At 31.5% G+C, this 16,849-nt stretch overlaps 1 protein-coding gene across 1 annotated transcript; it reads right to left on the minus strand.

The window, feature by feature from the left end:
• Positions 1-117: 117 nt before the first annotated feature.
• Positions 118-5,814, minus strand: LOC130902244 (uncharacterized). Its single transcript, XM_057814213.1, has 4 exons — positions 5,755-5,814; positions 2,451-2,764; positions 732-918; positions 118-360 (listed from the first exon to the last, which is right to left on the minus strand). The coding sequence occupies exons 2-4, from the start codon at positions 2,560-2,562 to the stop codon at positions 201-203; spliced, it is 459 nt and encodes a 152-aa protein (XP_057670196.1). The 5' UTR covers positions 2,563-2,764; positions 5,755-5,814; the 3' UTR covers positions 118-200.
• Between the last annotated feature and the right edge of the window lie 11,035 nt (positions 5,815-16,849).

Raw genomic sequence — 16,849 nt, forward strand, 5'->3', positions numbered from 1 at the left:
CCTAACATGTATTTTTTTTTATTTGCTGCCTACCTTTCTCTTAAAATATAGAAATTCTTATCAAATAGTTACATATCAATGAAAGATGATAGATGATTAAACATTTTTTATTCATCAATTCACACGTTTGATCCTATATACACAAGAATTATTTCTAGCGAAGATATATTGTAAACCTCTAGTTTAACTTGATCAAAAAATTAGGCTGGGAGCAAGCTTCCTAATACTTTGAGGACGTTATCTTTTGTTAATGGACATTTTGGAAAACTGTTGGAACATTTCTCCTCATCTGCCCTTCTTCCAAGTTCTACAGCTCCTTTTATTGCCGTCCCATCAAGCATGTAAGAAAATAAGGTATTACTGAAAATAAAGGTGGCATATAGTTCAAAAATATAAATGAATTATATCATCATTACATCTATAACATGTGTATACTAAAAATAGAAACAAAAGGTAGTACTTCCTAAATATTTATCTCTCTTAACAACACTTTCTTCCCCATTATTATTGGTAATTCCCAATTTTTGAATTTTTAACAATTGCCGGTTTTGTTATTTATGATCTTAAGTCGTGACCCAGTAGGTAAGGTATTATTAGGCATTTTGAATTTAAATTTTTCAACCTTCAACCAAACTTCAAATGATTATTTTTTGAAGTATATATTGCTTTATATTGGAGAATATAATTTTTTTGCTAAAAAATGTAATCCTAGGCTTATGAAAAATACTCACTTTACAATTGATGTTATAAATTCTTCCAAGCCGGAAGCATTTCCGGAATTGATATTTTTCTGTGCACTATTTATGTAGGAGCAAACAACTCTCTGTATGCATGAAGTACTATCTATATTGTGTGATTCCAAAGAATTATCTATTCTTGCCAAAACATCTGTGAATGAAGACATTTCATTTTCTAAATCTATAAACAAAAAAATGAAATATATCAGAAATGAAGATGAATAGTGTAGATCACAGGCTGACAATCGAACAAATCGATTTATGATGACCCACGGTTTAACATATACCGAAACCAATTTCTACTGAGCGGCGTTGTCCTCATATTGTAATGCTTCAACATATCCACCTTATCTTTGTAAATATTCAATTGTTCTTTTGTCAAACTCTTGTATTACTTTCCGTATCATATTTGGAGCAATTTTTTGGCATTCTTTAGAAACAAACCCATTAAAAAAGTCAAGGGGAGTCAAATCAGCAGACCTAGGAGGCCACAAAATATCTGAATACCTGTAAATCACCTTCCCATTAAACATATCTTCAAGGAGTACTCTAACGTTTAATGTTCTATGGGGATGGAAGCACCGTCTTGTAGGAACCAAGTTTTCATACAATCTTATAACTGAAGGTCGTGCAAAAATCACTTACTCGATTTTCTAATAATTGTAAGTGCGTCATTTAAGGAATGTCGAAAAAAAAGGTCCAACTAATTTATTTTTGTACACAGCACACCATACGTTCGTTTTAAAAGAATATTGTTAGATCACCAGCGATAATTTTGTGATGAGACGCGTCCGTTTGGAAAGAATGTTACCTCATGGGAAAATATTATAATTCTTCTAAAAAATGGGTCTTCACCCAATTTTCGTTGGATCAGAGCGCAGAATTCAAAACGAATATCGTAATCCCTTGGTAGTAACGTGTGTACAAATTGCGGTTTCTATGCATTATCTTTCAAAATGTTTGCCACTGTATCTTTACTTACCAAAGTAGTTTGGATTGCAGAGGCCCTTTTTCTTAATGACATTTTTGGATCTTCCACGACAGAAAGCATCACTTTAAATTCAGCGGCTTCATTCGCAAACCGTTTTCGACGTTTATTCTTAAATTTATTTTCTATACTTCCACAAGTCTTAAATTTATTCAAAATTTTTGTAACTGTTGAATTACTAATGTTCCTATGCGGATGTCTATTATTAAAAATATTTGCGGCCTCTCTATGTGTTTTGTAATTGTTTCCAACAATTAATACAAGTTTTTTCTTTCTTCACTATTTAGTAAATTTGCCATTTTTATTTTAATGTTATAAACAATAACTCACTCTGACATTCACTGTCACATACTACACGTTTAGGGCATCCTAGATTGCGTTGAATAGCAAAACCTGTCGTGGGTCAGTGTAATATTTGAACTTATCTCCCGTCTCTTGGCCGTATTATGTGGTTTATGCACATTCCCGTAACATATTTTCAGAAATAGAAGTGGTTTGTTGGGTTGTCTACCAATCCATAAAATTGTAATACGGCATTACACTTCCTCACTGATTCATGAAAAGCACTCCTACTAATCGTAATATTTATTTATTGCGCGAAATAAATAAAACTCAATACAAAATGACTTTTAATGATTATGTTATTGAATTATTGAAATTCGAAACAATATTGGAGGTGAGAAGTAGAAATAATATATTATTCCTAATATTATCTTTATACTTACTCCTATATCCACCGTATCCTCCTCCCACAATGTTAGCAAGTTTCGGAATAATCAAAACTAAACCAAGACCAAGAATAGCTCCTAAAGCAACTCCTCCAATGTCAATTTTCATTGGACTTATGGCATAACCAATATTACTTCCTGAATATTGAATCCCACCATTACCACTTGATCCATATGAACTTGTTGAAATGGGAATTATACCAAATCGTGATTCCTTGTGTTCTTTCCTTTCTGGTTTTGTAACATTATGTATCTTGGACCGATAGTCGGGTATACTGGACTCATAATATCTATTTGTAGGTTCAAACCCCCTAAGTAATAAACGACAAGTAACAATTATATTCAAATACTATTATATAACCTTTGGTAAAAGCATATTCCTAGTTCCCTAGCAATATTTCTATCAACGTCAATTAGTGTAATGTATCCCACATTAAATATTAAATTTGTTCCAATAAGCATAGGCAACCCTTATTACTTCTTCTTGATACGATATTTCGAATATTTAACGCAGGCGTTTAAGAGTTATTTTTTATTGTATGCATGTACGGTTTCTTTATTGTAGTAGGAGTTCGCCTCTCTCTTCTATTCGAATCGTTGAACTGTTAACATCGAATACACGGTTGTCAGATTGAACACATTGTAATATTAATTTCGAATTGTTTCTTTTTTTAATTAATAAAGTTAGTGAGTTTTCACTCGTGGTACTTTTTCTCAACCCTAATCAAGACATTACAATTAGAATTTTGAATGCCATGAGTTTAAAAATTTTTACAAGTTTTAATAATATCAAAATCACCGGAAATCTTAATCAATTATTTCCCAAACGATGAATACATAAGTATTTAATGCATCTAAATGTTCTTGATTTTAGGTCTTTTCTGTTTCAAACTTATTTTTTTTTTTTGATAGTTTTTAAAAGAAACACAAATTTTGACTTTTCTTTAAGTCTTTATCAAAATATGATATTGACACTGACAATTTGTTGATTTGTATTGATCTATAGATCACCTTCATCATGAATATCAAAATAAGGATGAAATCAACTTAGAACTTTGTTCTAATAAGAAAAATTAATTTTTCCTTGGTCCCTACATCTCAAATGTATAGCAGAAATCAATTAAATTATTTGTAATTTTAATAACAAAATAGAATTATAAATATTACGTAAATTATATATCTTAATAATGCATCATGTCCATTATGATTTATTCTAATTTATTCATTTATTAAAATAATTTTAGTGTTGTTGGGAAAATCCTTGTACACACGGTAAGGAAAGTTGTTCTCCATTTTGTTCTTCAGAATCCGTTTTGTTTTTTAATTTAATTTAATAGTATTTGTTGTGTATTTTTCTCGGTATTTTCCGAGTCGTGGATTTGAAGACCCAAAATGGTGAAATTCGACGTCTCGTTACCAAGATTTGCGTGCCACCGGTAGAAAGTTACAGTGAAAAATTACTAAAATAAAAACTTTCATTGGCAGGGCCGGATTAAGATTTATAAGGCCCGGGGCTAAAATAATGACGGGGCCCACTTAAGGAATTCGAAAACCCGGAAAAATTCACAAAATAATATCAATACGTTAGATTTGTGGTATGATTTTCAAATGATGAGGCCCTCTTGGACCTGGGGCCCGGGGCTATAGCCCCCCCAAGCCCCCAGCTTAATCCGGCCCTGTATCATTGGTGATATTCAATTAAGAACTAACTCATTTTCAATTTGTTTTTAATATATTTATTATTTGATGTATATCATTATATTTTATATGATGAAGGACTGCATTCTTTCAAGGCCAGCGGTATGTTGATGTATATAAAACATTTTTGGTAGAAGAGGCAACAGCGCTTAGAAATAAAAGTTCAGTTTATCACAAATGATCAGCGAAGTAGGGTTTTGTGCCGAAGAATTATATTTTATCTTCAAAATAAAATTTTACAGTCCACTGAAGTATATAAGTTTGTCTTAATCAATTAAAGTGTACCCCTACAGTGTACCAAACACTCAGAAAGTTTTGGGCAACACACCAAGCATTTTCAAGCAGAAATTTATGCAATTGAAAAATGTATCCAGTTCAATCTAGAAAATTACCCTACAATTGATTCCGGGACACACCGGAATGAAGGGAAATGAAATAGCTGATAAACTCGCTAGAGCAAGGGCAGTTAAGCCCTTCGTGGGACCTAAATCCTTCTGTGGTATTAACTACTGAAAAATATAGAAAGCATTGGAAAATAAGGTAGATAGAGCAAAACCAATTACTGGGACAACCTACGTGAGCTGTGAGAGGCAAACAATCTCCTGGGAAACTATAACCAGAGAAGGTAGAATACTAACAGGAGTCCTATCGGGGCACTGACGCCTCAGTAGACACCTAAAGGGGCTAGACTCGCACAGAGGACAAAACCTCTATCTATCCCGAAGGGTGAAACACTACGTAGCTCCAGAGCACTACACCTGGGAGCGTATGGAATGGAAGATTTTTGGCAGCTACAACAGCCATCCCACATTCTGGATTTTTTAAAGGGATGGGATTAACAGATTGGCTGTAAACACTGGGTTCCCCAATATCCCTGCAAGAAAAGAGGACAATAGATCCTTTGGGTTGCAGTATATATAACACCCCAATAGATACATACACACACAGATATATATATATATATATATATATATATATATATATATATATATATATATATATATATATATATATATATATATATATATATATATATATATATATATATATATACTTCATAGAAACGACATAACAACATCTTTGGAGGAACATACAGAAAAGATCTTGTATTGGATGAATGAAAATGAATTAATATACTCGAGTCAAAGCATAGGATTTAATATAATAATATTTATATTTAGAGGATCAGGAATTGCGTCTGTTTTGGAAACTGTAACTTAAATCGTTGGCATATTTATGTATATTCATCCTAAGATTTCTGATATTACTATACATACATATTATTTTAATAGACATTTTCTGTTGTTATTTGTTACACAGCAGTGTTGATTAAAATCAATCTAGGTCTTTACATACATTTTATTTACATCTTCATATATATACATCATCTATCACTTATATCTTATAAAACCAACCATGTGCTAAAAACCCGGTAAAACCATATATTCACTTAACCTTACTTTTCTCAATAATAATCAACTACAAAAACAAAACTATATACATAGAACATTAAACTACTATTTCTACAAATCAAGCGCCATCTCTATAAGAAAGCATTAACTTAAAATAACTCCTAAAGATTTCTATTATAACATTTTCTTACCCATCTTGTGCTTGATAAACTTTGGGACCACAAAACACTCCGCCCAATAAAAAACTAGAAATAAATATTAGTGAATAATTCATTATTATTTTATAAATCACACAGTATTTTCGATACACTTTATATTGTTAAGTGCGACAAACTATGACAGTTTAATGTTATATACACATATTTGAAACACTCGGTGAACAAAAACAATCGACAATAGGTATCGTTGTTCGTTGTTTCATACAAAGAAAATTTTCACTTTCGTTTGTATTATCATTAATGTAATAATTTCATAATAGTGTCATAAACTATTAGGTAATCTTAGGGGAACAACGTTATTTGTAGCTTTTCGGTGAAACTGTTATTTGAAGAAATAACATTTTGAGTAAAATGCAGTTTGCGCTCGATTTTTTTGTTTTGATAGAAATTAACCTCAATCAATAGGTTCTGGCACTCTATGTATGAACAGTATTTTCATAACGTTCTAAATGATCTTAATCTGTCAAAAATCAGAGTTTGATTATATGATAACAGTAAGCGGAGATTACCAAAATAAAAATTGCTGAATATCTTACATAAATTGTTTTTGAAAGTTTCTCTTAACATTCAATACCGTCGATTACAATGACTTGCAGTGAAGCATTTAGGAGCCTTCTTGTCCTCAACAAGTACCAAAAATTTATTTTTTTTTAGATAATATCCAAAGTATATCTTTAGTAAATTCATTCTGAAATACTCACAATGAAACAACAATTGGTAACTAACGTATATCAGATAATTTTCATATTCGGTGCCTAATACTTAAAAACTGTTGTATCAGGAGAATTTTCTTTTTACTTGTTGATTTTGACGTGATCGTTGAAGTTCATTTAGATGAATCTTCTCTTTGATTTTATATGATTTTATGTAATTTCGTTTGTACCAGTAACTTTCTTCAGGTGTGGGGAGTTCGTTCCCTAAGTTAGCTCAACACCTTTGATTGTTTATCGGACATCAAGTTGATATTTAGCAATGAAATGATGCCAATGTAGTGCGAAGAAGACGTCGCTTCATTAATGTGCGTTAGATTGATACTGGTATGTATATACAGGGGGCTTCTTGTTTGGAAATTCGAGGAATTTGGCCTATACAGTCTGAGGACTTACTGTGGATCTTGAGATTGGTTTTTGACACAGATAAACGACATCTAATTCTTTGCATGCTGTATTTGGATACTGGAAAAGTTCTAAATCAATTTTTCAGTTAGGCTGGATCAAATTTATGGCTATTAAAGTGATAATTTCACGAAGTTCGAAAGATTATGATTTTATACACGTTGCCTTGAAGACCTTGTGGAATAATATTCATCACTCTCCAGAATAAGGACTATTTTTTACTCCAAATAACATTTAAACATATTCTCATTTGCCATGTTCTACTATAGATGCTCTTTTGCTTGATGAAAGCCACTTGCTAAATCGAGTGTTGTAAAATACTGACATCTACCTAATTTATTTGAGAAATATAATATATATTCGGTATGAAATATTTATTGTCCATAGTTTTTTCGTTCAAATTTCGATAATCTACTACAATTCTTCATTCAATGTAAGCTGAAGTATCTGTTTTTACGGTACTACCCAAATTTGTGATGTGACCAGGTTGATTGAATAATTCTTATTCTTCTTTACGTATACGAGAATATCTGTGAGACTTGGTATACACTGGTACTCATCTGTTGTTTTGATTCTGCCTTCTTTGATTTGTATAGAGGTGAAGAGTTCGTCGGACCAATAAAATATTTCGGAGAAGTTTCGGCATATTTCAGTTATATTCTTCTGAGTCCATAAATTTTGATATCCATTTTTTCGTTGTAGTTTTGAAATTCTGTTGGAGGAGGTGCGTCATGTCATTGAAATTGTTTCCTCGCTGTCAATAATTAATTAGGCCTTTGCCATTTCATTTTTGAAAATGCATCAATACTTCGATGCAGTAAGTAGGAGTTGAAAATATTGTTTCTTTATTTTCTACAACGAGAATGGGGTTAATTGAATGATTAACTGAATAAAATGGAATTTATTTTGATTAGGTTATTGAAAATGTTGTTGGAAAAATTGTTATTACAAATTATATTTAAAATGTCGAGATATCTGTGATAAGATTATTCTATTGGAATTTTGTTTTAATTCAACTAAATTTCGGGCCTAACTCTAACCAAAATTATCAACTATCTATAATATACGATTCACTAGGATTTTCATCAAAATTTGAGAAAATACAGTTTTCCACATTATATTATAGAGGAGCAGCTCTATTTGTACTAAAATTATTAAAACTATTTTCTGGAATATTTGAATTTGAAATTTTAGTATGAGGAACAGAAGCATAGAAGAATCTGGATTATAAAATTCAAATGCTCTTAGGTTTCTACTGACGGTGCCAATAATGCTTTCGTTTTTAAAAAACAAATTTCTAAATACGAATTTAGTTTCTCAATGAAGATCAAAACACTTTTGCAAGAGGTTGAACCAATTCTCGAAGCATTTTTTCCATTCCGGTACCTTCAAAACATTGGGTGCAAAATAAGGACTGTACGTGGAATCACCCAACAATTCGATGTTTTGACTGCGCAAAAACGTTTTTGTTTGAACTGATGTGTGAGAGCTCGCATTGTCTTGGTGGAGAATGATTCATCTTTTGCGATTGGTTTTCCCGATTTTTTCGAACACTTGTGGCAAACATGCAGGTGTACCTAACATTCAGAATTGTCCGTAGCTCTAATGGACCGGTGGCGATATATCCAGTTATTCCGAATAAACAGGCAACCATTTGCTTTGAAGAGCTTCGTGCGCGAACAACTTAAGTTGTGATTGTTGTTTAGTTTCGGGTTATATCCATAGATCCATGATTCGTCACATATCACAATCTTATAGACGTCTTTTGAACTTATCCAGTATTTCTTTGTACCACTCGATACGAGTTTTTTTGCGCCATTGTCAAATTTTGCGGGGTAATGTTCATGGAATATTGAATATGCCTCACTTAACGATCTTGAGTTTAGGCATAGCATCGATGTTTTCTGGCACAACAGCCGATTCGGGGCGACCTTCAAGATATTCAATCTATAGCGAAACTAACACGACTGAATTCGGAAAACCACTGGAACACTGTGGCTCCAGATGGTGTTTCATCACCAATGTTCGCGATTTAATTCCATTCTTTAACCAAGAAGAATGTTTCAAGTATCTATAAACCACTCAAATAACACTCGTTTTCACAAAAATTGAGGAGTTGGCCGGTTTTGCAATTAGGCGAAACATTCAATGTATATTTTACACTTAAATTTGTATGACGGGTTCGAGAAATAGAAACGAATATAATCATTTTTGAATATGGAGTGTTTTAAAGGTTTAACACTTAATCCGTGAATATACTTTTTATTGTTAGATAATTGTTAAATGTTCTGTGTAAAGAATTTCACGTACTTTGCACTTATGGTTAAATAATAAATAATTCAATTATAAAAAATCGTCCACTATATAAAACACACTATTGTCAGAGCGCATTTAGACCTAAACGAATGTAATACTAAGTTTACTTTGAAATTACTTTAAAATATTTTTTATTCATATAATTCACTTTCTCACGTACCTACGCATTTTCTAATAAAATTTTCAAATTTCGTATTAGTTACATTTAAAGGCGGTATGTCAAATTTTATGAAAATTCATCTATCGATTTTGTATGTGATTATTATTCTTTTTACTAACACGGCTTGTTGGAATACCACGTATGATTTTATTAGTCTGAAAAAGGACTCGTTTAAAACTAAAAGTGAACGATTTTTAAGTTTTGATACGACTGATGATGACCTAAAGGTAAGTTTACTTTTATCCAATAACAATTTATTGTATTTATTCTATGAACCGTGAAATATCATTGCATAAAATAGTTATTTAGGAAATAAGTATAGTAAAATATTTAAAAACCTCTTTTCATCTATGTTGAAACGGTAAGCTATATACATATATTTTTGTTTATGTTCCTTTTATTCTATGATTATGTTAAAAAAGAAGAAGATTTTCTTTATCGATGATATACTTTTCATAACCTGTGTATTGTATTATAAAGGTTGGCCTACCACGTGTAATTTCTCTTATAATTTAAATAAAGTACATACATAAATAAAGTATTTGGATGTAAATCACGACAATGTAAATACGTTTATCTGCATATGTAAATATATATATATCATTTTATTTTAAATTGTGTTTACTTCAAATGTAATTGATTAATTCTTTACTATAGTACTCTGTAGATTAGTTTCAATAATTTATAGTAGGTATATTGTTTTATTGGGATTCGTAGCAAAACTTTTCAGACGAATCTATACGTTTTCAAAATCAAATAGTTGTTGATTTTTTGAATATGATGATCAGATAATGATTAAAAATTTTAAATAAACCGACTAAATCGGCTGGTTTGTGTATAATATAGCTACATTTATCGCATTAAAAAAGTGGTGTGAAATTAATGAGGTCAAAAAATTTTAATGCAGAATCACCAATATCTATTTTATTTATATATAATTCGAAATTTGTAAATAACAAAGCAAGAAATACCAACATTGCAGGTTTTTAACTTATTTTATTATTGTTTGCAGAGGTGATAAGTTAGACCACAATAGATCAATGATAGGATCAGGACCATAATTTCGGTAAATAATTGCAAAATATAATATATATCGCTTGTCCAGTTCAAGACTGGTTTATTTCAAAAAAAGCGATTTCTCAGGAGAGCTGATTAAAGTTTATGCTTTTCTCTTCAATTGATATCCGATGATTGTTGCATTATCCGAATTTGTTAAATTTTGCACGAATCATCACAATAAAAGTACTCCTCTATAGATTTACAGAGGTTTTCCCCTCTCTCTATACTATTTTTTTTATGAGTAATTATGAGCAAAACTCCAAGATGATCCTATCTTGCACCGAAATATTTCAGGTTTTTATAGATAACTCCAGAACAAAAGTGTAAAACATGATTAATATCTTCATGAATTCAAAAATCCTTGAGACTAGTGAGACATTTTTTGAGTCTTTATTCTCAGTGGTAACTACGTCTTTCTTCAGACTAGGTAGGCACTCTTATCACAAATTGTAGACAAAAAAAAACATTTTCATTATTTTAAGATAATCACAGCTTATTACAAAATATGACTTTGTACAATAAATGCATATAAAACTTTATATCTAGATACTACAAAAAGAGAAAAAAAAAATACTGTGCCAATTCGTTTCCTACTGAAGGAACTCAACAATTACTTGGAAAAAAATGCATGTAAATACTTTTACAACTAGATACTTAAAAAAAGAGAGAAAAAAATACTGGGCTAATTCGTTTCCTATTGTAGGAAATCAACAATACAATTGCTTTGGAAAAAAATGAAAATAATAATAATAGTATAAAATAACAAAAATTGTAGGAAAACCAAGGAAGCGATTAGTTTGCACCTTTTATAAATTTTTGTAAAACTCTTTGTAACACAGAGGCATGACAGCTACACCATTGGTTTTTTTTTCTGGAAAAGAGAAAGTAATGCTTCTTTTTTTTTATTAGTGATGCTCGACTTTCTTGTATAGGCCTTGGAGAGTGTTACAGTTGGAGTGAAACTGAAACTGCAAGAAGCAGATGAACTGCTTCGACGTTTCTTGTTCTGGTTTGCTATGTTGATAGATTTGAAATCTTGCTGGGAGAATGATGTTTTATATCGAAAAAATCCAGGCTCATCTTTGTGGGTCTCAATCACACAGATATCAGCGATTGGTACCTTAACACCGTCTTCATTGAACAAAGCGTCCTTTATTGTCAAGTCAGCTGTCACCTTTCTTGGACTTTAGCTCATACATAGTGAAGTTATACACGTTTAATTTGGACACGTAATAAAAGGCTGATGATTCTCCTTGAGGGCAAGGCAGCGAAGCTTGTAGATCAAAAACGGTCACAATTTTATCTAATCCTTTATCTGTATCTTTTTCTAATCGAGCCATCTCCTTTTCTCTTAAATGCTCTTGGTAATTATCTTCGAGCTGTGCTTTCTCAGATTCAGAGGCGTTCAGGTAGCCCAAACAAAAATTACACTGATCTTTTTTAGGGCGGTGGAAAGCAATGTTGAACTCGGTGTTGAATATGAAGGCGTACATTGAATACTTAACGAATGGCTGGCTTGCCTCTTTCTGGACCTCGAGATAATCACGGCTATCTCAAGTTGGCTCTTTCTTGAAGAGAATAATCTAGAGGGAAATAAGTTAATTTACCATTATCATAATTATCATAATAGTTCAGTTTTGTACTAAAGATTGATATGAAAAAGTTACGTACTGTCGGTTTATCACATAATAACCCACTATTGCACAATAGAACTCCACTCTCTCTATGTGTGGCAAGGATCAAAACTGAAATGATTCACTCTTGCACAGCCCCCCCCCTCCACAAATCAAAGATGGCCCACTTACATGCACTCCATCTAGGGGTGATCCACTAAGTTTTTTAAGAAACGGTCTTGCACAGAGTTAGTAGAGGCAATTTGAAGATAATTCATGCCAAAAACTGAAAATCGCTTTATTTTGAGTTAGACCAGTCTTGAACTGGACAAGCGATATAATATAATGTGGAACTCTTGTTTGAATAAAATTACTTTTTGTGTAGTGTAGTATCCTTTAAATTGATTGGAACCGCTCGCATAATTTATTTCATTACATATTTGAGCCTAAAAATTCATAATAGTCTTTAGAACGATCCTGTCCTCTCGTAACCGACCCGTTTTAGTTTCCCTATGTCTGGGGTTCTTAGTTTTAGGGAGTCTTCCATCAAATGCATACATGATCGCTACAATGCCAGTAACTAATCTTCTTCGGCTTCTTCTCAACCAAATTTGTTATCGTCACATTCTTCTTGTATGGTTATCAAGTATCTATCAAGGTTTTCGGATGGGCCAAACGTAGCGTTCTTACGTATCGTGGTCGTGCATTGCATCATGTTTTCTGGTGCTAATCGATGAGCAAATCGAACTAATTTGATAATGACTACTTCATACTCTTAAAGGGTTTCGTCTCGTTTCTGACATTGGTTCTTCAGCTGAGATTAGTACTTGTATTCTAGATGTTCCTGGCCGTATTGAATGTCCAATTTCTTCAAAAGCTGTCGTCAGTTTCTTCAAGAGGTAAGGTCGGTAGTAAATCTAACGAGTACGATAATTAAGTTAATTGCTTCCTCCTTATCGGATACTGTTTTACATAATAAATTCGATCTTCTCTTCTTTTGATGGAGTGTCTTTTGTTTTTAAATTCTTCATATTTTTCTCTAACTCCCCGATTTTCTTAACGATCTGATTTCCCATTGTTGTCATCCTATTTTCAATATCCTATTCTATTTTGTCGTTCATCGCTGACATCTAATTCTTGATATCCGATTTTAGAGATATCGTTTTTCATACTGGGAATATTGTTCTTCATAGTGGAAATATCGTTGTTCATAGTAAATTTACTTCCCCCATGGTCGAAATATTCTTATCCATAGTAGCAGAAATATCGTTATTCGTAATCGAAAGATCTTCATTCATGGCAGAAATCGACGAAATTAAGGTGGAAGCCTCATCTTTGAAGAGAAATGTTTCTAGATCAAAGCTGTCAGTTTCTGGTGGCAATATGAGTATTTTAACTAATTCATTCTTCTTACCGGACGTTTCAAAATCGTAAAAATTCTACTGTGGAGTTCTAAAATTTGGGGATCATCTGCACGCGTTTTCTCTTTTCTAGAATCGTCCCCCGTTAAGGATGCGTTATTCTAGTCTGGCCTCCTTTGTCGACCTACGTTGCCAGCTTGTGTAGAGCTCCGTAGATTGCTTTAGAATATTTATCATTATTCAAATCCAACAATTTGTTTCCTTTTTTTCTTTACATTATATATCGTTTGTACATACGTTTTCACCTCAGAAATATCAGCGGATTGTTTCGATGCTGCTTCACCAAAAAATATTCAATATAATTGATACCTGCTCTGATTACCTTGTGGCCGGGCAAGCAGGAAGGTTTAGCTTGACCTAATTGCTATGAAGGATTATTGCAGATACTTGCCAAAAGCAGTTTTTTAATTTAAAGTGAACTAATATCATACAAATACAAATAATCAATTATCGTTTTCATTCAATCATGGTTAATACATAGGCAATAAAATACAAGATGTTACTGACTTTTTTCAAAGTTATTATTCGCCAATTTATATGTATGATAAGAGTTAAAACTGTTCCAATATCAATTTTTTGCATTTGGTTCCCAAAATTCTATTTTTTGGATCTTATACCTTAAAAATATGTAACTTTGAGACATGATTCAACAAAAACGATAAATTTGAAAACTGATTAAATATTTGTTATGTGAAATTGCCGTATAACGCTGCTAAACATTCATAAAATGTCTACTATTAATCCCCATAAGCAATGTGATTGATAGGCTTCTGAGATTTATACTTTCGGCATTTAAGCATCAAAATAGCTTCGATCAGTTTCCAATGAACTGAACTTCGTTCACTCTCGTTAGCTGTTTATTATGCCCTTATTAAGTCGCATCTCTGATATGCCCTTCCCTTTTGGGATACGTGTGGTAGGACTCAATTCAAGCGGATTATCAAACTACAGCTTCCTTATTCATCTTTGAATCCGTTTGCCCAATTCGTAAGCACGCTTCTTCAATTTCAGAAAGATCGTTGCACGATTATCTACTTAGGAACGCGGAGCACGACCTCTACCTACCTACTCCACGTTCAGAATTAGTTAAGGGCTCAATATTTTACAATGCAAAAAATGCACAATCACTTGCCAATTAAAATCAAATCGTTATCATCCTTTTCCGCATTCTGCAATAATTTGAGGGCATATTTATTGGAAAGTTACTTCTACTCTGTAAAATACTTCTATTCTAATGATAATATTTAATTCCGGGCATGCTGTAAACTGGTTTAATTTTTGCTATGGCCTTATATACTAATTATTATCTATTACTATTACCTATAATTCTGTTATTCTTTGTTTTATCTTTATTTAGTTATTTTTATGTTTGTTATTTAGTTTTAACAAGGTTTTGACTACGAATTAATAGATATTATGGAAGAATTAACGCATAAAAAAGTAATAAGAATGAAAAGTTGAAATTGAAAATTTGCAACGAAAATGGAACGTCACGTTCGAAAACAGTGTTCTAAATCTTATTCTGGGTTAGGGTCCTCAATCTGCTTATAGGTGCTCTACCTGAACTCGGGTTATAGTTTCCGAAAAGTCCTATTGTACTTCTTCAACTTGGCCTATTCGAGTAGAAGTTCAACATGTGCTATTTGTAGATTTTCTATTAAATATCACGATAACAAAAAATGTGTAACCTCAAAAATAAATCTTCAGGTTGTTAGCACGTGTTATTCTTTTTATTTATTTTTATATTAATCTTGCAACGGCTTAAGAATTTCGAAATTTATATTTTTTGTATTTGGTATCCAAAATTCCAAAATTCCTGTCGTATAGCACAGATAAACACAAATTGAAAAAAGCAAAATTTCGAAAACAAATCAAATTATTATTTTTTTATTTAATTTTAGATTGAATTGGAGTTCAGTGTCCCTTTTCTGGAAATTCCAATTAAAAAATCCGTGAATTTTGCCAAAAATGTGGTGGCTAAAGTTAATCTACCCTCTCTGGTCCTAACTGGATTGATCGTATTTATATCTGCAATTTTCCTACCATCTATTATGTTTATTATCAAGAAGTTTCATATTACCAATCAGTTTATGGATACGACTGGATCTAATGAAACTTACAGAGGTAAGTGGAGAACAAACTGATAATCGCCAATTCTCAAATTTTATATCTTTATTTCGTTAGATTATAAATAAGCATTATAATAATTTCTTTGATATATTTCATGCCGAAAAGTTTGAATTTTTGTTTGGAAATTGTAATTTATTTCAATTCAAATTTCAAAATTGAATTTTGTTTGATGAAATTGATCCTGTGTGTTATGTAGTGTCGGTTTTTAATATTGATTTTTATCATTCACTTAACAAAAAGTTACTGTCAACAAGAATATTATTCTTATCTAAATTTCTTCGCTCATTATTAATGTTTTGTGTTCGTTATTTATGTAACAATATTCAACTCGTTCAAACTCATCAATTTCACAAGAGTATCTATTGTTTTAACTTTTAGTCACACAAAGGTGTATTGAAATTTTTCTCTTATTATTTTGGCAATGATAATAATTTTTTTAAATATTCCTAATATTTACAAATGAACTACGATTCCTAATTTTTTCTAATGAACTAGTTTTTTTAACTATAAAGACTCAACATCTATCTCCAATGAACGATGACAATAATTACATAATCAAAAATATGCTTGCGTAGTCGACAAAACCTAATACAAAAGAAAATCACACTTTTTGTATTCAATCTGTATTTTTATTGTCGCAAGCTTCGATTTTGTTTTTGAGAATCAATTTAATGAAATAACATATCACAAAAATGGCAGCAAATTTTATCCAGACAAATGTTCGCTTGCCTGTTATTTTTTCTTTGAAGGTTACTCTGTGGATTATGAATCAGACAAAGTTTTGACAGCTGAAAACGACTAAACGTCTGTTCTTAGGAAAAACATATATTGCTACAAATGATCAGTGTATTAATAAAAAAAAACTGATTTAAATAACCTTAGTGTAATCAATGCATTTTTTTTAGATTTTGAAAAAACAAATTTTTATAATAAATCAATGTCATCATTAACCAACTAATCTTACTTAACCTATAAAATTCAGGTTCATTCATAATGATCTAACCTAATCTAACCGATAAAAATTTAATGTCATTCATAATGTAACCAATAAAAATTCTCAACGATATGAACAGCAACCAGAATCAGTAAACTTGAAATTTATGTCAAGCGTCAATTTGAATATTGATTTTTGAATTTAATAATTAAAAAAAAAAATTAAGACATCACAATGAATTGATGCAAGTAATTTTTAATATTGCTATACTTTTGCACATAATTATACATTTAGTCAATATTCTTTGAATCTGATACAGG

Source organism: Diorhabda carinulata, chromosome X, assembly GCF_026250575.1.
Source record: "Diorhabda carinulata isolate Delta chromosome X, icDioCari1.1, whole genome shotgun sequence".
Taxonomy (NCBI): domain Eukaryota; kingdom Metazoa; phylum Arthropoda; class Insecta; order Coleoptera; family Chrysomelidae; genus Diorhabda; species Diorhabda carinulata.